The 24,082-nt window shown below is 37.2% G+C and overlaps 1 protein-coding gene across 3 annotated transcripts in view; it reads right to left on the bottom strand.

The window, feature by feature from the left end:
• CDC42BPA (CDC42 binding protein kinase alpha (DMPK-like)) overlaps positions 1 to 24,082 on the bottom strand; it is a 190,672-nt gene that overhangs the window by 109,170 nt on the left and 57,420 nt on the right. For all 3 annotated transcript variants that reach the window (XM_009333632.1, XM_009333633.1, XM_009333634.1), the window contains exons 2-5: positions 20,367 to 20,458; positions 13,915 to 13,998; positions 9,351 to 9,446; positions 4,339 to 4,487 (exon numbers count right to left, since the gene is read on the bottom strand). In XM_009333632.1, the coding sequence (XP_009331907.1) occupies positions 4,339 to 4,487; positions 9,351 to 9,446; positions 13,915 to 13,998; positions 20,367 to 20,458 (421 nt within the window). The remainder of the gene's footprint in view (positions 1 to 4,338; positions 4,488 to 9,350; positions 9,447 to 13,914; positions 13,999 to 20,366; positions 20,459 to 24,082) is intronic.

Raw genomic sequence — 24,082 nt, 5'->3', positions numbered from 1 at the left:
AAAGCCGCCCGTGGCACGCTCACTGTGCCTAGGACTAGCATGTGCCCAGAGGGTATCTTTGGCAATGTTCAGGGGAAATTTCTTCCAGTGGCGACCAGGCCTTCTAAAGTCTTTTTTACTTAAAAGGATTTAGACAAAACCAAGCATTTTACACCTCAGTTTCCACCTTACATAAAATGGAGAGAAAACCTGGCTCACCAATAAAATAATTAAGGTGTTAAAGTCTCAGCTGTAGGAAAAACAAATTGTACATGTTTGAGGTAACGCAACACGCATAAATAAGTACAGCTACCTAGCTTAAGTCGATAGAGTTTTACTCCAGCCCACACCTGGATATTTGATAATGCATGCAAATACAAGCTTTTAACATATACCATGAGGAATTAAGTAACAACACAACTTTGAAACTGAAATTAACATTAATGCATATAGAGGCTTTTTTCAGCCAAAAACCAAAAAAAGGTGCTACAAATCTATAAAACACAAATTGATGTTGATTCCTAATAAATGTAAAATCTTACTCTGTATGACACTACAGTTTGCGGAAAACTGGCACAAGACAATATTTAACCTTGGCCTACAAGCAAGCATCACTTCATTAGTACAAATTAGTAATTTAAGGTATCAGGGGTAGGTATAAGCTTTACACAAACTCCCAAGGAAGTCATGCATTTGTGAGATACACATGTGTACCTTCTTCCTCATTGTGAACACCTGCACATATACTTAACTTAGACGAAGTTTTCTTTCTAAAGCTAGTCTTGGAGCTGTCAAGGTCATTTGGTAATGCCAGCGCTGGTGCTGTCATGGTTTAACCTCAGTTGGCAACTAAGCACCACGCAGCCGCTCGCTCACTCCCCCCCTCCCGATGAGATGGGGGAGAGAATTGGAAAAGCACGTGAGAAAAACTTGTGGGTTGAGATAAAAACAGTTTAATAATTGAAATAAAATTATAATGATAATAATATGATAATAGTAATAATACACAAAGCAAGTGATGCACAGTACAATCGCTCACCACCCGCCGACTGATGCCCAGCCAGTCCCTGAGCAGCGGCCCCCCCGGCCAGCTTCCCCCAGTTGATGTACTGAGCATGACGTCACATGGTATGGAATGTCCCTCTGGCCAGTTTGGCTGTGTCCCCTCCCAGCTTCTTGTGCACCTCCAGCCTTCTCAGTTGGTAGAGCATGGAAAACTAGAAAGTCCTTGGCCAGTGTAAGCACTACCTAGCAACAACTAAAACATCGGTGCCTTATCAATTTTGTTCCCATCCTAAATCCAAAACACAGCACTGTACCAGCTACTAGGAAGGGAATTAACTCTATCCCTGCTGAAACCAGGACAGCTGGTGCATTTATAACAATAGCAAAAGCTAAAATACACATCAAAGAAAAGGCCGTTTTGTTAACATTCTGAGCCATCATTTAACTATGAGGTAAAATACCACATGATTTGTTCACAGAAATTAATTGATCAGAAATGAAATATTATCAAAGGTTTATGTTCTGATTGATGGTATCTCAAAAACATTCTATCACATATTTATTTAAACTAAAAAGTGGATTAAAAACAGGAAAAAAAAATTAAGAATATCCTAAAAACAGTAGTACTGATGTTATTTTCAGCTAGCAACTTTTCTCCTTCTTCAATTCAGTAGGTTATCAGGAGACAGCTTCGCTAACATCATGCAATTTCTCTGCACAATTCTACTAATACCTAGATTTTGATCTCCTTCCCACTATAAATTCATCCCGTAATCCCACAATGCTAGTGCAGAAATGGCATTCAAATTTGGAACTCCAAAACCTGAAATACAGTCATAGCAATTTCATTTAAGTAATGCTGAGGTTGCTTGTAGTTGATGTTTGAGAACCTTGGCCAAAGTACTTTAGGAAAGGAAAGTGACTTGCATTTGACATTGGACTGGTCTGCACAGCAACTACCACCGCAATCAGTATCACTCCCAAACAAAACTAACTGACAATGGAAAAGTGATTAATGACAGAAAAGAGAAAGAGGAGCGGCACATCGAGAATAAAAACAGAAATAGAGTTTTTAAAAGGTACAAAAACATTCAGAGAAAAAGAAATTATCATCGAAGTACAACACTATGTATGGTTAATGTGAAAATCTATCCTGAAAGAACTGGGGCACTAAAAGGAAACAAACCAAAACAATCTGCTATCTCATTGTATGAAAAAAACCTGGAATGAAACACGCCTAAAGCATGATTTCTAGTTCACTAGCTACAACTCAGATCAAATCCTGATGCATATTGGCTATTCATCTGAAATGCCGCTACTACAGCCGTTACATTATCCATCTTTTAGTAGTATTTTCCTCCTTCTTCTCCTATGTCCTTTCCTGTGTGCAACACACTCCCAAAAAGGACGTGGCCACCACAGTTAAACTTTCAGAAAAATAACATTAGTGGCACTTAGATGATGTGTTTTCTTTTCCTTTCTTTTGCTTTGCCAGTTGCAAATATCCTAATAAAACTAACAGTGAAATGGGTCTCATTTCAAAGGCTGATCATTTAACACATACTCAAGTGCTCTTTACATTTTTAATCTTTGCAAAATATCCCCTTATAAACAGGCATTGTATTACAACAGTATTCACGATAAAATTCCAAAGTGGCATTCAGAACTTTGTAAACATGGGAAGCTCACTGGCAAAGCCACAAATCAAACAACAAAGGACTGGGAACATATAGGGACTTTTATTGTTAAACATTCATAGTAATAAATATGCAAACATAATAATTAGTGTGTTGTTTTGAACTGCAACGGTACTGAATTGTCTATCAAAATTTTACATCAACACCTATTTCATCTTGGGGACACTAACTATTTGAGGATGGAAACATCACATCTGCTGCATATTACATACTAACAGTGCTGAATTACAAAGGTTTTGATCTGTTTGGAGGAAAAGGTAGAAACGGTGGGCATCTGTTCTTTTGAGAGGAGTTACTACCACATATGCAGACCTATTGAGAAAGTACACCAGTTTATGTAGTACATTAAGTACTCTCCACCTGGTAACAGGAGATAGCGTCTCAACAGTTTACCCACAAACACATTTTTAAAAGTTAGATCCAAATTAAACTGAATACCAAAACCTTTCACATCACGTCCTACATGAACAAACCGTTTCTCAGAAATAACACAGTTGAAATCTTCAAAATTCAAGAAAACTGCTTAAGGAAAATACTCTGCCTGGGTTTTTCCACAAAGCGTTATCACAAAGAGCTCTTTTTAGCAGGTAGACACAGTTCTTCAACAAAACTAGCAGACTTCGAAATATTCCAGAAGAGCTATTGGCAGCTTAGCACCACCCCACCTTAAAGCACTCTTTCATGAAAAGCCACAATCTCAAAGGAAACAAAACACAACCCAGTTACAAACCAAAACCAACTGCAATACACCTTTTGGACAAAAAAAAAAAACCCACGTTTTCTGGAGTGAAGCAGCCAAGTGGGAACAGTAAAAGAAGGAATGGCCAGTATAGACTCTGATTAAGGGTGATAGATGGATGTATCAAACAAGCTCACTCTGCCAACTTAATGATTCAGCTTAAACAACTGGGAGATTTCCTCCTGTTTTCTGTCAGAGCAAAGTACATCTACTGTGTGCATTTGAAAATTCTGCCTCTTGTAAGGTAGTCTTTTGCTCTGCATACAAGAACTACCATGGAATTCAGCAGAGAATGATACATAAAAGAAAAGATGACACTAGTTTTGTGGAAAAATCAATCATGGCCTCTAAAAAAGCTAGACACAAATAACAATATATTCTGTTCAAAAGAAGAATTTTTTTTTATATACCAAGTTAAAGTACCGCAGTTTAAGTACTTCCACTTATTTAACAAAATGCCCTCACTTCATTTGAAAGATAACTTCATTAAGTGCAAAAGAAAATGGTGAAAAAAATCCAAAGCAGACCACACAATGGTGTGTTTTCCAACTTCTCTATAGATTGAACAAATTAATTGAGAAACAGAATCTGACCCTTCAATAAACCTGTTCAAAGTTGATCATATTTCACAAAGAGGTTTCCAGTTTTGCTTTTCTATATTACGGATCATTAACCTTGAAACATGCCAGTGTGCAAGATTCATCACGTGCATTCAGATATTCATTCATGTCTCCAACCATATGGTACAAGGTTAGCAACAGTTCTCAATAACCACAAGATGTAGGCAGGTCAGCTCTATCGTGCTTACTATTACAGCAAATACTTGCTACTAGCTTAAACTCTTTAATGGGAATTATTTTCACTCCATCAAGTAACTCCCCATAACTCCAACAGGAATTTGGAGCTCAAATTACTTACCTGTGAACATAATGTAACTGATGAACTGAATCAATAGCTATCACCATTTCAGCCAAATAAAAACGCGCCATATCTTCAGGTAGTCTGTCCTCAAACTTGCTGAGCAACGTAAGCAGGTCTCCTCCAACATAGTAATCCATAACCAGGTACTATGGAGTGGGAATGATAAGAAAACACGGGGGGGAGGGGGGGGGGAACAATTTATTGAGTGAATCAGAGACTAAAAACTAATTTAAGCATAAAAATTAATTTACTGCAAAAATTATTATGGACATTAAAAAGCTAACCAAGATGCTTAGATGTTCTGAAAAGAAGTAGCTGGTTCAGTCTCATTTTAATATTTAACCTACTTGAACGTGTTTCATATTTATACCTCCGCAAATACTATTTTGTCATGAGGCTTACTGTATCAGCTTCATCCACTTCCACATCACCAAACATAAAATATTTAGACACTCTGGATTCCCATATAAAAACGATACCCTTCAATAGAATGCAAAAGGAGCAAAGGATTAAAGTACAGAACTATAAAAACGAAACCAATTGTGTTAACTTGGGATCTCATTTAAGGACCCTAATTTCCCAGGCTTCCCTTTCCCTTTTTTCCTACCATCTTCTTTTCCCATTAAACAAATGATTTTGGAGCATAAAGTTTTTAGACTACTCAGGTTGAGGCAAAAAGTAAGAGACTTCCAGTGGCTCACAGTACAATTCCAGATATCATTGACATTGCACACAATACAGGATCTGCCAACATACAGTGGAAGGTGTCACCTTCTTTAATTGAACTGATAGGGAAAAATACGCTCGATTTCTGATTTATTAATGAAACATAAAACCTGCTTGCCATTGAATCAGGTGCAAGGATTTTAAAGAGATCAGAACCTTTCTCCATTTTACTACATTATGACAGAACAAAATGCCACTTCCTTTAGAAACATGGTCAAAATGACCGGACAAAGTAAACTTAAGAAAAGTGGGGAATTCATTATTAATATCTTTTTATCTTAGTTTAGTTTGTTTTAATTGTGGAACAGCAACTGGAAGGGCAAATAGGAAAAAGAAAAAAGATCAAACTAATTATAACAAACAAACCAATTCTAAGCAATCGAATTTAACGCTCCCTGCTATGACATTCCTTACAAACACCATTGTGGACAGACTAATTAGAATAGTTTCCCACTGAAGCATATAGTATCTGAAAGCTTTTGCCTAGAGTTCCAACCTCTGCTTCCAGGAAGGCAGCATATATCCACATTTGAAGCAGTGACTCTTAACAATAGTATATAATGAATCACAAACAACAGAAAATACTAAAGATGCAATAATGTGTATCCCAATTTGATTCTTTAACATTTTGGTAAAGCAACTAAAGGGCCTTTTTATAATTAGTTGTCCTCATTTGTTCAAGTCTTTCCTACCTTCAGAAAAAGAAATTAAAATATGCAGAAAAAATTCTGCAAAATTATACCAGCTATAAGGACCATGTGGGGCAGGCAGAAATCTTAATGCCAGTTCCTTTTCCCTCGTACTTTCCATAACAATAAAGGTGATGAACAAAGATTTTAACAATTTGATACAGAATAACTTGAGCATCCTCATTGATTCCAAGTGCATGAAGAAAGTACAGAATGCATTTCCACAAAATTCTAAATGTGCTGACAATCAAAATTTCATCTGCTGCTTTGTGACATGAATAGTAAACTTCTTAAATTATGCTCACAAGTCTTACACAAGATAAATATCTTCTATTCAGTGGTGCTCCTACGCTCCCTCTGAAACAAGATCTACAGTACTAGCTTCTCATGTTTTACAGTTTCAGAAAATACATTAAGCCTTTGGAACTTAATATAATAATTATTAACTGATATGCTATATAGTGAGATCTGCAAGAGCTTAACTTATTGCTTTGAAAGTATACTGAAAAAAACTCTTAAGATTCTCATAGCTGATGTAGGATCTCTGCACTCATTTTTCGGCATTTTTAAAAGCAGTACAACTCAGTAACTGCATATACCAAAAATAAAGGAATTTTGGCTCTGACAACACAGGACTCTGCACCTCTCATTTTGCAAGAGCAACACAGCAGCCTAATCACAAGAAAACCCTAAACTCTTCAAATATGCCAACATTTAAACTGTAACTCACAGTATTAAGTCGTGCACTTGAAGTTAAACACATGCGTAGGAATCAAAGCTAAGTTTAACAACTAAATTTTTAATAAAACAATTCAGTCAATGCATAGCAGCCCATCCAATGTCAAAAATCCATGTCCTTAAAAAAAAGGGTTTTTTTCTAAAAAGCTTTAAAAATGCTTTCTAAATGCACACAATCATCCAGATCTATTCAAGTCTCAAATACTTCTCAAAATACTACTGTACGACAGCACCATCCTCCCAAGAGAAAGAAAAAGCACAGATTTAAAGACATTAAAATCCAGTAACCAGTGGAAATTTAACATGGGCATTTAATCCTAAATCACAGACTCATTTAGGTTGGAAGAGACCTCTTGAGATCATCTACTCCAACCTCATCTGCTCAAGTAGGGTCAGCTAAAGCAGGCTGATGAGGATTGTGTCCAGTTGGGTTTTGAATATCTTTAAGGATAGAGACTCCACAACTCCTCCAGGTAACATGTTCCAGTGTTTGACTGCCCTCACAGTAAAAAACTGTTTTCTTGTGTTCAGACAAAATTCCATGTGTTTCAGTTTGTGTCCACTGTCTCCTGTCCTGTCACCAGGCACTTCTGAAAGGAATCTGGCTCCCTCGTCTTTATTCCCTCCCACCAGGCATTTATACACATTGACGATAACCCCCGCAACCCTTCACTTATCTGGGCTGAAGAATCGCAGCTCTCTCAGCCTCTCCTTACATGAAAGATGCTTCAGTACCTTAATAATCTTTTGGGCCTTGCACTGGAGTGCAAGCTCCATTTCTCTTTCGCACTGGGAAGCCCAGAACTGGACGCAATACTTCAGATGCAGCTGCACCAGGGCTAAGCAGAGAAGAAGGACCTCCACTGACCTGCTGGCAACACTTTTCCTTGCAGCCCAGAACACTCTTGGCCTTTTTTGCTGCGAGGGTGCATTGCTGGCTTATGGTCAGCTTGTTATCTACCAGGACCTCAAGCAAAGCTGCTTTCCAGCCAGCTGGCCCCCAGCATGTACTGGGTTTATTTTATTCCACCCCAGATGCAGGACATTGCATTTCCCTTCGTTGAACTTCATGAGATTTCTCTCTGCCCAGTTCTCCAGTCTGTTGAGGTCCATCTGAACGACGGCACAGCCATCTGGCTTATCAGCCACTTCCCCCTGTTTTTTTATCATCTGCGAACTTGCTGAGGGTGCACTCCATCCCATTGTCCAGGTCATTAATGAAGATGTCGGCCCCAGTATTGAGCCCTGGGGCACACCACCATTGACTGGCCTCCAGCTGAACTTTGTGTCACTGATCACGACCCCCTAGGCCCAGTAGTTCAGCCAGTTTTCAGTCTACCTCACTGTTGCCTATCTAATGCATATTTACTCAGCTTGTCTATGATGATGTTATGGCACACAGTGTCAAAGGCATTACTAAAGTCAAGGTAAACAACATCCACTGCTCAACCACATCTACTGCTCAATCTACACAGGGTTTGTTTTTTTTGTTTTGAAGGCCACTTCTGTTATATTTTATTTTAATAAAAAGCACATAGAGAACAAGTGATACATTCACACTAAAATGATGAAAAACAGTATTACTGATATTTTCCCCAGCAGGCTGCAAAACTAGCTCCTGATAGCAGACTATCAAAGATAAAGAACAGAAGCTGCTCTGTGCTTCGTGAAAGTAAAGAAACTGGCAAGATTAAAACAAATTCTAGCAGGCTGTTGAGGAATATATAATATTTTCTTTGAAATACTGGTAACAGTAAGATCAGAATTACATCAAACACAAGATTATTTTTACTGTCCACATTAACAAAGCATGAAGCTGGCTAGGAGGTATTTAAGCCAACAGCTAGATTTACAAATGCAGAGCCCTGTTTCTATATAAACTCCACCAAAATCCATGGATCCCCAAGTATCTGAGCTGACAGAACAGAAAGCAATATAATGGCAAAAAGCATTGCAATTCTACAAGAATTCCATGAATAGCGCTTCTTTTCTTGGACTTGTTGGGGGGGAAAAAGATTATGACTGCATAGTAGATTTTTAAGAAAATGTTAGAACTTACTAATGATATAGAATCCCAAGCACAGAGCAATAAAACCCAAATAAGCAAAAGCTATCAATGTGCAGTTGTTTTTTTACTTTTTCAGGCATAGATATTACCAAAACTTTATGACAATCAAAACATATTTTAAGTGGGAAAGATTTCATAGAAAATTGGCACTTTTTCCTCATATTAGCTTCTTTTTGCAAGTCTTTCAAAATACTTGAAAACTAAATAATATTAAATATTAAAGAGACACTTTAATCTACAATTACAGCTTCCAACTCTTATTTATGAATATTTAGTGGCATTTTTCCATACTGCAAGAACATTTTATTGCTTTACGACATCTTACTGGGTTTAAGTCCTCAAAAAAGCAAAGACCAATAAAATGAACTATTGTTTCAAAACGGGGCTACTCCCTATTTCTAACTGTAAAACAGTAATCAGCAATGTTAATCACAAAAATTGAAGTCAAATAGAAAATTTATGTAAGTGCACTTTTATTTTTATGAATCCAGTTAATCTGGAGTGATGAATTATAAGAAAGAAGATGCAGATAGACCAAGGTTTATCAACAAATGCGAAGTGGTTTAGAAAACAAAGCTGCATTCCTGAGATATTTATAGCAAAACTTTAAAAGTTTCTGACCACTCTCCACCCTTCAGAATCTTACACACAAAATCACATATCCTCACATGGATATCCTCTGTACGGTCCAGAACACAAAACTAACAAATAAACAAACTATGTTTCTCTCTCAAACCACAACTAAGAATCTGCATTTCCATCCATATATACATAAAAGCAACACTCACTAAATAGTTTTCATCCTGGAATGCATAATGTAATGTTGTGATCCACTGGTTATCTCCATTCACTAACACATCTCTCTCTTCTCGAAAACAGGCTGTCTGAAGGGGAGAAAAATAATTATAGGCTTCAAGTAAAATATATAAAGAAACACATTTTGCAAGTTGACTAGGTTTTAACATTATATTTTGGGGGAAAAAATTCAAAACTGCCTCTCAGTTAAAAAGTCATTTACTACACTCTCCAAACATGCCAAATCTATGAAAAACTAGGTATCAGAAAAGTTCACCTTCTATAAATTTAAAGAGTTGTACTTCTTTATATTGTTAAGTGATGCAAAGAGAGAAATAAGCTGCTGCTTCCCGCTGTCTAAAAATCCCAAGTCAAAATCTTATCTTTTTTGTACATATAGATATTGAAAGCAAGTATCAATAATGACAGAATAGCAATACAAGACTGAAGAAAACAATCAATAATGGCATTATATAACTACAATAGGAGTTGAAAGAACTAGAATCTGGAGTCTTGTGTCATTGTTTTAGCTCATCATGCTGTTAGCCTAATTTTACACTTGAATTTTCACATAAACAAGGTTCTTTTCATTTGAAAGTTGCTGCCAATAACTTCCATGTAGCCATAATTTGATAATCATTAACCAGTTGGGGTTTTCTCCACACTTTTTGCTCAGGAAAAGTAGGACAGAATTGAATATTGCTCTTGCCAGATATAAGCTGTTGATAAGACAACCAGGAGAACCTCCCCTCAATATACTGGAAAGAAACACACAAGGCAAAAGGTGCCTTCATAGCAAGCGGAACAGAGGAGGAACAAGAACTGTCAAGAAGTGCTAAGGAATATCTACGAGAAGAAGGAGAACATGGGTTCATATGAAACAATAGAAGATAAAATGTGAAGAAAATAACCAACTGGAAAGCAGCACGGCAGTTAATTCAACGGAGATCTTGCAACCTGCCCCAAGAAGCGAGTAAAATAGCTCAGCAAAAGCAGCTTTGCAGAATGAGAGAGGAAAATGACCAAACAGACAAGAAGCCAAAAATAAACTATAGCGAAGAAATACGATAAACGTTTTGAAGGGACTGAGTTCTGAAGTGAATATCGCAAGAAAACGAAAGGTACCAAACAGCAAAGCCAACATACAATTCTGTTCAGAAAAATGTCTAAAAGATAGTGTAAAAGGAAGAATAATAATTGTATGGTCTCTATTTAGAAGGCAGATGGAGAGTTAGAGAACAACACACCATAATCTCTTCCAGCACACTCTGCTACTTCACAAAGATGTTTCATCAATTTGAACCATATCCTGTCTCTTCCATCTTAGGAGACAATTAAATTGAAGGGAAAAAAATCAAGCCTTTTCTTTTTACTTTTCCAATTTCTTTTCCAAAAACAACAGGCAAATACCAGAACTCTGACATGGTGGTTGTTGGCTGTGAGATTTGGAGAGTGAAGAATGAAAAGCGAAATATCACTTTAGATTGAGCTATGCACAAGAATACATGCAGTAAAAACAAAGCAGAAAATAACTCACTCCTCCAAGCAAATAAACCATACCAAGTCTTGTTTTGGTGAATACAGTAAGTAAGAATAATGCAGATCAGGAAGAAGAAAGATGGTATACTTTAATCATAGCACAATGCATGAGATAAATCAGTGAAATTTGAGAAAATAACAAAACATACTTTAAACAAATATCCTTAAAGGTTACTAAATGAAAAATGGGCTTGGGGGTGGGAGAAGGAGAAAGGATGATCTTCAGAATGAAGAAAAGCTGTTCTATGATTCAGCTTGATTTTCTTCCTTCCTTGTTTGTAAACTCTTGACATATTTCAGAGACAGATGCTGTGAACTCTTGTTTTCACAAGGATAAATGACATGTCGTTTCTCTACTTGTTATAAACACAATTCACAGGATTAGTTACTACAGAGAGTTTATATAATTCCACTTGTTTTTGCCACGATTTAACAAAAGACCGTATATTCCTTGAGCACTCTAGACACCCACCTCCAGGCAGTACACCCAGAGCTGACAGCAACAGCTATTACCACACTAGATCACAGCTGAGACAGTAACAGCCAAAGAGTCTAAGTGGTTCACGGGCTTTACATTAATTCATGGCAAAAAATAAATAAAATAATTTTTAAAAAATGGTAGCAGTTGTTCTTGTAATTACTGTAACATAGCTCAATTAAGGTTTGTTTTTTTTTTTTAATGAAGCCTTTTTTTGTGCCTTTCATTATTTCAACATTACACTTCTTCATCCCTAGGCACAGCGTCCTTGAATTGTTAGCAGAGACTTCCAGAGGTCATCTAATCCAACTCTCTGTCACAGCAAAGCCAACTTAGTGCTTTGGTTATATCTATACTGTTATTGCGGCCTTCAACCAGCAAAGAATTTGGGCTGCTTGGCTCTTTGGTGCTCATGTCCTTACAGTTCAGAGTTAGCACCTTCCAGGAGTGCTGACTGCTTCCATGCTGTCCTGGTCTCTCCTGAGCCTCATCTGGCACCACCGTGACACACATGTAACTGTAAGTGATTGTCAACACTCAGGGTAACAGGTCTGGGAGTGTAACAGCAAGCTGTCGCACACTTTCAGGTACTCCTTCTATCAGTAATGTCCCCAGTTCTACAACACATCTCTGACTTTTCAACAGTGGCAAGTATTTGGAAAACATGCTCTTTATAATACAAAAGAGAACACTGACCTCACAACTTGTATAATTTCATTGTAACAAAGTTTTTGCACACAATTACTCTCAGAGCTTGCAGTCGTCAACCTTAATCTGGCATTCACAAGCCTCTTTTGAGTACATACTCCCTTTCTGCTTTTACAAATGACTCCCACTTCCCACAGAATTGATACAGGGATATATGAACAACTTATTTCTGCCATTTACGCATACACCTACCTATATGCTTGTCTTGCATTTTTGGACTGTATGATTTTCCTGTGTATTTCAGTGTTAGTGCAGCACATTGCTAACAGAGCCAAAACGGGTCATTTTCCCTAGCAGTAGTAGCAAGTGCTAGGTTTAAAAACGACAGGTTACAGTTGTTGAAGGTCATGCTTTGTAATGCATTTTCACTCCAGATGGTTCTCTTTCCACTGTATACCCATGGGTTACAAATACATGGAAAAACATAGCTGTAATTCTTTTTAGGCTAATGGTTCAGACTTTCAGAAATTCAGCTGGACCCTTGGGAAGAGTATTTTTAATACCTTGCATAGAGAAAAATCTTTCAAACCTATTTATAACTGTATTTTAATGGAAAGAAATAGCTTTTAAACTGACTTTAAAAGGGTACATTTAAAAATAGAGTGGAACTTTATTTCTCGTCTTTTCTTTTTCACTGAAATAATAAAACTTACAGTAATGACATCTGTCTTGGAGAGAAATACCTCTTCATATCGAGACTAATGCCAGATTGCTCAGTATCTGAATAATTTCTGGATAAAGAGGAAACACATTGTGTACGTCTAACCACAATCTGCATGCCATTTATACTTCTCAATGTGATAACACTTTCATTAAAAGCTACAGGATGTGCACACATCAGAAATTGGCTTTAATTCATCTGGATACTTTTTTTTTTTTAAAAGTGTGATGGTTTCCCATTGATCTCATTTCCTAACAAGATATAATTAAAACATAAATGCGGAAATCAGAATAAACTTGGAAGCAATTGAAGCAAGGCAGTCTGAGAGTAGCAAAGTCGGAGACTCAAATAAAAACTCAAGTTAGAGATAATTCGATCAGACAAGTTGGAAGAGTCACCAAGATAGTGCTAGTAATGTCCAAACTAAAGAAAACCCAATGGGCAAAGCAACTTTGTATGTGTAAGACACTGAGTTATATTTTCATGAGTCTATTTTTTAGGCAGTTTATTTTTAGCATGCATAGATGAAGAATTTCAAAGCAATTTAAAGAGTTAGATACGCGTTCTGTTTAAAATTAATACACAAGTCTTCAGGTGTAGACTGCATTTTATAAGTTTCTTTCCAAAGGAATCCAGGGAAATGTATTGAGGATTCTATGAAGAGTGGAGTTGTATAACAGAAGTAGGAACCCAAGGCAAAGCAGGGCTGGTTAAAGAGCTGTTTCACCTTTTTCAGAACACAGAATGGACTCAAGCTTTAACGAGGAACTCTTCGTCACAAATTTTTGCAGATGGACATTTTTATGAAACATGCACTCAAATTAATTCGAAACTTTTATCTTTCTGATTTTTCAACCAAATTGGACCTTGACTAAGTTCTAACTACTGATAAACTAATAGGCTTGGTGAGTTATAGCTCAGTAATTACCTTTCACCACGGAAAACACTCGCTAAAGACTACACTCCTAACTGGAATAAATGCATTAAAAGATTGCTTGTATAGTCGGTAATTCTTGGGCAATTACAGAAAAAGGTATAATGTCTAAAACATCCAGCCCCACCTAAGTCAAGATTCCATGCCATTTTAACCCTTCTGACAAACTTCTGACGAAGTAACAATTCAGCAGAGTAAGAGGGTGCATGATTATAGAAAACATTACTGTAATCTTACTTCAGCTCTCTTCAGCATCTCCCACTTATTAAGTATCTTCATGGCAAAAACCTTATCTGCATTCTTCAGTTTCACTACCGCAACCTGGAGAAGATAAAAGGAAAGATAAATAAGTTAGAACATGAAAACGCATATTGTTTTCATTTTTATGAAACCTTGCAGTTTTGGAGGTTTTTTTCTTCAGCATTCTGGACACTTAGCTTTACTATCCACACAATACCATACATTGTCATCGAGAAAGAGTAACATCACAACAGTACAGGATATTTATTTTGAGAAAGTTGCAAGCCTATTTTAAGCTTTCATTACGTATAACACTTTCATTATGTACAATTTTTCCTAGGTGACTGTAGATGAACAATGGTATTTCTCACCATCACACTTCTTGTCTATCATACTGTCATGAAGGTATCACTGGCTGTATGCTTTATGTTCTTGGACTCCAGTCCTACGCAATAATTTAAATTACAGAACCACCAAGAAAAGACAACAATGTAGTAGCTTCTAAAACAAAATAAACAATATCTTTTAGGTTTCAGACACAAATTAGACTGTAGGTTTGCCACAAAACAACTTCCACTCTCATTTCAAATAATGCACTAGACTTTCTTCAAAGATACACTAAAGTATTACTTCACATTTTTCCACCTCAAGTTCAACGAGCTCTTTATCATGTCTGTTGTCAGTGGCAGGGAAATGGTGAAATCCACATTTTCTAGAGAAGTAAAACTTAGGAAACAGAAGTTCCCCTCCCTCTCATTGCTTCTGAAACGTTAGATACCATAGGCCTATGTAATAATATATTAACAAAGCCAACCAACACAGTCCTTTTCTGAGAATATTATAGTTTTGTTTAACTATAATAAAAGCTAACATGGCATATTTTTAGGAAAGAGGGAGGGAAGAAGTTTACACAAACATGTTTTCACAGTTCAGGCTTCCCTGGGTATAGAAAGCTAAGTGCCACGACACTTACCCAAAATGGCCATGAATCTGCCACAGATTCAGAGCTGCTGATCAGAACTAGACCAGACCACTACACGACCATCCCAATCATAGAAAAGTTCAACAATCACTACATTTTAACAACCATTCGCCAACTATCCCATTCTGCCTCTTCCCTTTCAAATAAATCTTAAGGCTCAAGGAGATAAAAGTTTATTTCTGCGTGCATCTGGTTGCAAACCAACATGCTGTCACACAGATTATCATCATCCTCATCCTGCAGGCCAGTGACAAAAAAATACTAAGGTTGAACCCTACCACCTCTTTCATAATCAGTAAACAAGCTATGTGTGAAGACAGCGATAACAGAAAATAAAATACAGGATCAGACAGTTTGAAGCAAGTGTCACGCGAACCTCTTCCAACCATCTTCAAAAGTGTCATCAGCTGCAGCAGCTTCGTGAACACGGCAAAAGCGCAGGTTGAAGGACTACAATACTCAGATGTCTAAACTAAAGCATATCTAAAAGTGTACCTCTTGCTTAGCTATAGATTCATAGACGAAGCAGCTGTCACCTCCCATATGGGCAGCAATGCATTATCGGCCCTGCTCTTGACACTGCTGTCTTCTGAGGTCACGGAGGGGTGGGAGTCAGGGGGAGATAAAAAAAGGAGAGAAGACAGAAAGGTACTGTATCTACTTGTTTAAACTAGTTTATGAACTGAAATTTTTAAAGGTTACTTCATGCATAAAAATTAAGGTTCACGTCCAGACTTGGGATCCCTCAAGGTACTTTCAGATTTGAAACACAAAAATAGATTGTTACTTTAGACTATAATCTAATTTTAATTCGTAAAGAATGTCTACTCTTCTGTGCATGGTACCCCAAGACCGAGCATCACAATTTTCCTTAGGAGGGAAAAATGAATCCTCTGCAGTGATATATAACCCACAATGTGGATTTGAATCTTGAGTCTCCTTCTACTTTACTAGCTAAAGCTAGCTTGAAACTCTGATAAGCCATATCTGTACCGATTTCTAATGAGAAATGGCAGGAGGAGAAAGCCTTAACATTGACACTAGACAGCGTTCAAACTGTACCGTATCTTGGATGACAGGCACCCCCTCTGCATGATGCAGTCTGTGGTATGAAGCTACAATGTAATTCTGCCCTAAAGACCTTTAAGGGTTTTGCGATTGTTGTCGGGAAGCCTAAAGGTTGGTCCTAGAGCTGACTAGACTGCTGCTGCTGCCCAGCATGAAAAATAAGTTTTTTCCCCACCATTAACCGTTGTAGTCTAGGCAGCCAGAGGCATAAGATAGTACATGTATTTCACATCCAACTTCAGGGTTTCATTTCTTGCCTGTAGCATGCTCAGCGAAAGGCTGTGTTATTCTGCAAAAGACTGGTTACTGAAAGACATACGCTAATTGCACAGCTGCCTAAATCTATAGTCTCCTATACAGCATTCACTTGGACACGATCAAAAGAGCTGCAGCACTGCCTCTGGTTAACAGCTGGAGCGCAGGGCTTCAATGACAAGATCGAAGGCTTGGTACTTTCTGTGAATGTGTAGTTGTATTGAAGGGTGACTAAAGAACAAAAATAGACTCCTCTTTACCAGCTGTATTTACAATCAGTCAGAAGCAGCCTTTTAGTCTGTGAAAGCCATTAATGTTATTCCATATCAATAACCACCACACACACGCAAAAAAGGATCAAACATCATCATTCTTCCGCAATCACAGCATCTTTTGGGGGGTGTCTCAGCGCTTTATGAAAGTAAATTCTAAAATGCTTATTTCAGGACTGTGAAAGAAAAACCTGACACTTCAGCAATGAGCAGTCTGATGCAGTTTCTAACTGTAACAAAAAATTCTGAAACATGATTACAGATCCAGGCAGTGTTTACATACACACACAGAGGTATATACTATGTATACAGAGGCCCAAACACACACAGAGTGCTGTTTTGATCTTCCCCCTTCCCCAATGAAGCTGTCAAGACAGAAGAAAGGGTAATCATTCCTGGCTAGTTAGTTATCCTGAAGTGTCTTGCTACTGGAATTTCTTAAAATTTGACTTTACTAGGTTGGTGTGTGTGTGTGTGTGTGTGTGTGTTAAATTTATATTTTCCTGTGAGCAGCCCAACAAAAAATGATCGGTATGTGCTGATGTAAACATCTTGGTTTAGTCAGATCGGGTTTTTTTCCCATTCTTCAACAGTTTTCCATATTTCCCACAAACAGCAGTACAGTCTGGCATGCTGTCAGACACCTTCTGCCCCAAACTTGGCTACTTGTTTCTAAGGTACATGTATGCACATTTCCGTTGCTTAAAAAGCAACAGCCTTATACAAAAAAGCTAAAACAGAAGCTATTGAAATTAAAAAAAGGGGGGGGAGAGAAAAAGTTTTGTTGGTTTGGGGTTTTTTGGGGGGAGGTTGTTTTTTGTGGGGTTTGTTTTGTTTTGTTTTGTTTTTGTTTTTTAAAAACTCAGTATTGGTATTCTTGTTCATCAAGAGTAGGCAGCCCTCCAGAAACAGGAAGAGGGAATGTTACGGTTCGTAACCGGATGCCAAAATTTAGGAGTAACTAACTAGTTCTCAGAACCACAAAATTCATCATCTTTGAAATATCAACAACATAATGACATAATATTTGCTTGCATAAGCAAGCCCTGAACTTTTTTTTTGAACAATAATAGAATGAACTGAAAATTTCGGTATTAGCTAGAACCTTCAATACGCCACACTTTTATACTGCTGAGAGACACCGCTAAGAGCTGTTGCCCCGTTGCTCCACCTTTCCTAGCAGCATTCTTCAACTCCCAAGTTTAAAGTCTTCTTCTTTAGAATCGTTTGTTAATTTTTTCAAACCATGCTGCCCGAAGACAGCACAATGAAACACTTGATGCCCACATTATTAATTTTACCAGGATAATCCTCCTCCTCCAAGCAAAACATCTGTGTTTTCTAAAGACAGAACTCTCTTACATAAAATTTTAAATAAGCAAATGTATGCATGCAGAGGGAAGAAGCATGTCATTAATTTGACAAAAAGGAAGCATTCTCGGACTGGCAGCAAGCAGGGTAAGGGGAAAAAGAAAACTAGGAACAATGAACTCTTACAGTTATAAGCAATAACTAGTTTAAACTACTTTTCGTCTACATCAAGCTTGTAAAAACAAAAAGGGAAATATTTCTTGACTATGCAAATTGAAGAAACTGAGTAGCGTAAAATCAAAATAAGAACAAGTCTGAGACTATGCCAAAGAAAACTTGCACTAACTTTGTAGTCTACAGAATTTCAGAATTATGTTGATTCAGGAGACAAAAATTACTCCTCCCAGTAACCTAGAGCAACCTTGGTCTCATTTATAGTTTGCTGGAAAGAAAATACATTCTTCCAGATTTCTTCATCTGTCTCAGTAAACTACTGTAGTCTACTGAATCATACAAGTATTTTGCCATTTAGTATTAATACAGTTTTTGGTGGCATAAGTAGCAGTAAAATTTGGTGGTGCTTTTTTCATCCTTGCTCAGATATTTACTGGTTATTTTAAAGGAAAACTAGTAATTTCATACAGAACTTGTTTTCTTAGACAAATGTCTGTGTAGGACTTGAAACTTGTCTTCTTTAAGCTAGTATGAAAATTTAACATATATCCTTGCAAATATTTAGTAAGTCCTACTTTAACAACATACAAACCCAAACATCCTCACTGAGAGAACTTCAGTTTTACCCTTAGTGAAGATTTTGACAATTAAGTAGAGTCATGCTATCTTCCTCAGATAAGGAATTAGAAAAAAAACACTGTTCCCAAAAGAGGAGAACTAACCGATTACACAGACTGCCCCCAGAAGAGGATGGGGAAAGTTACGCTCTCACTATTCGTGGGATGATTCACCACAAAGAAGCTTCCTGAGAAAGAACTACAGTTTTTTTGTGGTTTAGCTGCCGTGGAGTTTGATGCTGATTTAGCAGACAAAAATTACTGCTCTTAAACACACAATATAAGACAGGTTTCACATATGATTCTTCTGACAAGAAAGCACCCACATTGGTGATTTTTCTTACGTCTTATACAATCTGTACACGAACTCAGTTGCAACTACTATGGCAGCACTGAGAAAAGCTGATGTTTTAGGCAGAAGCGTTTACATCAAAACAGAGAATGCAACAATCTCCATGTGGCAGAGGTTCAGACTAAAGATAAATTATCTATGAGTAACTTCAGCAGCATTACTCCAGATGGAGCAAAAAGTAGCTAAATAAATACTACTCTTTTATTGTTATTTTTACAGTTGCCCAATGATGATATTTGCATGTAGGCATCATCGGAGTATGTAGCGACATATACCAGCACAGAAATTCCTGTTCCTTACATACTACCTACAGAAGTCTATTTTTGCATAACCAGACTAGTAAAGACTAATTTTCACACATGATGCAAACATGTAAGTGAACCTGAAACCAACACTTCTCCGTCACATGCCATAGAGCCTCCAGAGATGCTCTCATACCAAAGAGAATTGAAAAAAGAAAAAAGCCATTTCCAGTTCCAAAAGCAATGAAGACTTTGCTTAGAAAATCTTTTTCTTGTACTTTGGGTTTCAGTTCACGTGTATTTTCAGGCAGTACGGAGTACCTTCTGCAGAAGCTTTACATACTATCCCTACCTGTAGTATATTTGGCTACCTATCAAAAATTCAAGGCACTGTTCTACATTAGGTTGCTCTTTCTACATACAGTGTCCTGCATGAAGAACAAAGCACATGCACCTAGTATAATTAAGAAGAAGGGGCAGAAAGGTAACGTTTATTTATTCAAGTTTCCTCAACCTATATAATCTGACATGCCTAGTGTATAAGCTAGTGATCAACAGCCTTGTTTGATGACTTCAAATAAGATGGCTTAATCAGAAGCAGCAAAAAAGTTGTATAGTTCGATAGCAGTAGGTGACAACTGAAAAAGAAACTAACATTTGCTAAACTCTTTAAAAGAAATACAGGAAAAGTACTCAAACTTTCATTAAAAATAAGAAATGAAGTGACAGGAATAGAGAGATTTCTCTGTGTTCTTAGAATGTCAGTATCAATATTTGTCTATTGAAGTTGCTGAAAACTACTTTCAGGCTATTTAGTTATTACGATGATTAGAACTGGCTAGATCTTTATACCATCAGCAACTCGCTGGCCTCCACCTGCTGACTGGAAAGAATTACAGTCAAGCAAATGATTTATCATCAGACAGTTGAAACATGGCCTTTTAATCCATGTGAACTTGCGTTCTCTCAAAATTTAAAAGACTTAAAAAGAGCTGCCAAAAAATGTATAAATCAAAATGTACTTGCATCAAACATTACATGGGCCTACAATATCCATTATGCCTAAATAATGTAAAACCTGTACATCAGTATATTGCTATTAACTGTCCCTCCTCAGTGCTGCAGAATTGCAAGAGCATATTCAAACCCTTCCTTCCACCTCCTTCACATACATACCTCTCCAAAGGCTCCTCGACCAATCACCTTCAGGATTTCAAAATCTTCTTTATGTAGTCGCATCTGTTTCACTTTAGATGTAAAAGGTTTGGCTGAAACAAAGGAAAATATCAATTATTAAAAAAATCAAAACAAACAAGAAAAAAACCCACACCAAAACCAAAAAACCAAACAACAAGGTGACAGTAACATAAAATAGATGTAATCAGAGCCCTGAAAACGACAGACCATTTTGCTTATATACCTATATTCCCTAATGCAATATAAAGAAGTTTAAAGCTGGAAATAATGACCAGTAAGAACTAAGCCAAAACTGCTGTGAGAGAAAGCTTATGAAGTAAGCCTACTTTTGCTTTTCTTTAAGGAAAAGGAACAAGGAAAGGAAAGTCAAGCTGACTGTATTTTTCTACAGTCTTTTGAGTTCATAGACATCCAGTGCATCTGTGCTATGTGTTGTTAGCTCTGGTTGCAAAAGCAAAGTATAATACAATGAGGAGTTCACTCTGGACAATATTAATTTCTCTGCCAAACAGCAAAACAATATTGTATTCAATGAAAAACTAAAATGCTGATGGAATGATGACTGGAAGGGCAATATTGGCAATATTTTTGGAGACCACTTCTTCAAGATAGACGACACTTAACAGTTAATTCTTGGCTTCTGGAAGCGAGAACAGTTGTACTCAAGACATTATTAACACATTCAGTGGAAAAACCCTACGTATATAAAGTTAAGCTTCATTTCCCTCTCCTTTTTTCCCTCTTTTATAATATCTTTGAAAGCAGTAAGCAAAATAAGGTATTGTTCTCCAGCCAGGTAACCCCAGTGTTCTTTGCAATGAAAGAGTATCAGAAGGACTGTTCCCCTCTTTCAGCCCCATTTAGCACTACAACTAACCAGTCCATGTTCATTAATACATGCTCTCTGCATGCATGCAAAACATCCAAGTTACTGATAACTCTACCTCAAAAACCACATAACACAAACTTTGGGGAAAAAAAAGAACAAACCAACCCCACTTTAAATAATTAAGCAGGAAAAGGAGTTCCTTTAAAAAATAATTATTTTTAAATCATGTTTAATTAATACTTTACACAAACAAAATCTACTACTAAAACAGAATCTTCAATAAATATGATTCATAAAAGTTGCCCATAAAAGAACGTTGTATAACCCGGTGTACGCAGGACTAGAATGGGTCTCAGAAGACCCAAGTTCAATTTCTGGCTCAAAGGCAGTCTTCCTCAATGGTCCTAAACAAGTAACCTCGAAAAACTTCACTCAGTTTCACATCCACAAAAAACAGACAGTATTTTTCTAACAAACAAGGTATTGACCATCACATACTTGGATCAAGAAACAAACAAAAAAAAAGAGCGCAACATAGGGTAGCCCTTTTACATGGCCCACAAAAACCTTTTTAGCTGATGCTTTCATGGTACAGGGACCCATCTATGTCCACTTCTATCTATACAGAGGCTGATGGAATCAGTACAGCTTTATTTGCAGTGAAGAGTTGTAACAGGCATCCCATTGCAGAACAATTTGTTCAAAATAATGTGTCTAAACAGAAATGGGAATTAGTTTTCAAAAGGTCCAAAAGCAAATGATGCTAAATAACAACGAAATTAGACACGTGTAAGAAATCCGATTTGGGTTCTTCTAGAATTCAGTATTTTGGCTTCCTAATGTTATGAATGAAAAAACCCCAAACCCTAATACTGATATATATAACCCATCATTCAATTTAGAATTTTGATATTAACACACACGCCTTCAAGGCACTACAGAATCCTTGTCCAAAAGCCTATTGCCTACTATTCGGCAAAGCAATTTTATAAACTGAGTCAAGACACAAGCTACCTGTATTTTTAATACCTAAAAAACCCCACAAAACTTCTTTATCCCAGTCCTTAAATTAGCATTGTAAATCACATCTGAAAAATAACAGTGCAAAAATGCAGGGTCTTATGTTTCTCCTGTTAAGCAGTACAGCACACAGCAGTACAGCACACGTCCACTGATGTTAGCGGTACAACGGATGAAATCCTTCAAGAATCGCAGAGGTTGCAAAGCCTGAACTTAGTCAGTTTTTCTAAAATTCCTCAGATGCCAGGAATCAATTCTCTACCAGGAGTTACATTTGTTACAACCACAGGAGCATCAGCTTATGCTTAAAAAAATTTTGGGTTTTAGGTCCAAATAGTAAAGGTGCAGCCATATGACACAGATTTTCACTTTATTGGTATTTTTACTTCAAATTTGTAATAATTTTATTCAAAACATTTAATTATACAATTAAAATACAGATATACTTTTAAAATCTAATTTTAAAAGAAGTATTTTACTCAGGTTCACAGAGATTCCCCAAACTTTCAATTAATCTTTTATACCGTAAAAGAAAGGTCTTGCAATTGGAAAAATAAGTGACGACAAAATGTACCGCTTTACTGGGACAGCCTCAGCTGTATAGCACCAAGTGATTTAATACAAATATTAATACTACTGACAAATACTACCAAATAAATTAAAACAAGCCATTAAAGCCTTTTAACTTGAAAAACAACTGATTGAAAACAAACATGTAGTTCTCGACTTGAACATTTTTTGACCGTTACAGGCCTGGCTAGAGTACAAGGCAAAATATCTTGTTAACAAGCAACAGCATAGCTGTTTAAACCGCAAAACTCTTCCTCATTTTATATTGTAAGGAAAGGCCTGTCATTCTTTAATTATTACATTTTGGAATCTTCCAGGGTTCCCATAGGGACACTGGAAAAATAAACATCATTATAACTACTTCAGTAAAATACAACCGACAAAAATAGGTTTGGATTAGTTGTAATGATTTGTAGTGTTGGTGTTAGTGGAAAAGTTTGTAAACCCTTCTCTTTAATTTTTTTATCACCTCTAGCAACAGACATTTCAACGTATAGCCAAGCAGGTTTATGAAGAAAGACACAGTCAAAGAAAAGAAAAGAAAGAAAAAAGAAAATAAAAAATTGCCCTAGGAATGTGCTTCAAATAGCTTCTTCCAAAAAAGGTCAATTTGCTTTATCATCAATGTTGTTTGTCTGCTGTGCAAACATCTGCTGTTCTTGTGGCAACGGCAATCTTAAGTACAGAAAACTTGGCCTGGCCAAGGGTCTTGGAAGGCATATCTTCAGACAGCCGTTTCATACATCCAGCTTTCCAGACTATGAGGTTCACAGGCAGACTTTTTGCAACTAGTTTGGCAATGTCATATGAGCTGTTATAAAGACAGCAAACTGTAAGGTCAGGGAACTGTTTTCAAAACGCAATGTGCTCAAAGGGCTCTCTGCGATGCAGCTCTGCTAAAACATACAGGTACACAGCCCTCCTCCTTTATATCCCCATCTCCCTAAACAGAATCATCATGAAGTTAACAGAAAAGACCACCCTCTTTTTCTGCAAGGAGCTGCAGTTTCCTTGATTGTTCACACCAGAGTGACACACTGCAGCTTTTGTCTGCAGAGTGCCTCTGCAGCTTTTTGAGAGTGAAAGGCAGTATGGGCATTTCCTTTGGTACTTCATTCCACCTACAGAAATGCAGAGGGATAGCTGATTTTTCCCACACAGACGTCCCTTTTCAAGGTTGCTAGCCATGTGTGATACAGATTAGGGACCAACAGTTTGCTGGTTCTTCCCCCTCCAAACCAGAGGGTAAGTGTGGGCAGCATGTCCCCTGGCTCCT

Source organism: Pygoscelis adeliae, unplaced genomic scaffold (genome assembly GCF_000699105.1).
Source record: "Pygoscelis adeliae isolate BGI_AS28 unplaced genomic scaffold, ASM69910v1 Scaffold1, whole genome shotgun sequence".
Lineage (NCBI taxonomy): Eukaryota > Metazoa > Chordata > Aves > Sphenisciformes > Spheniscidae > Pygoscelis > Pygoscelis adeliae.
The sequence above is the reverse complement of the archived record's forward strand: the minus strand, read 5'-3'. Positions and strand labels throughout refer to the sequence as shown.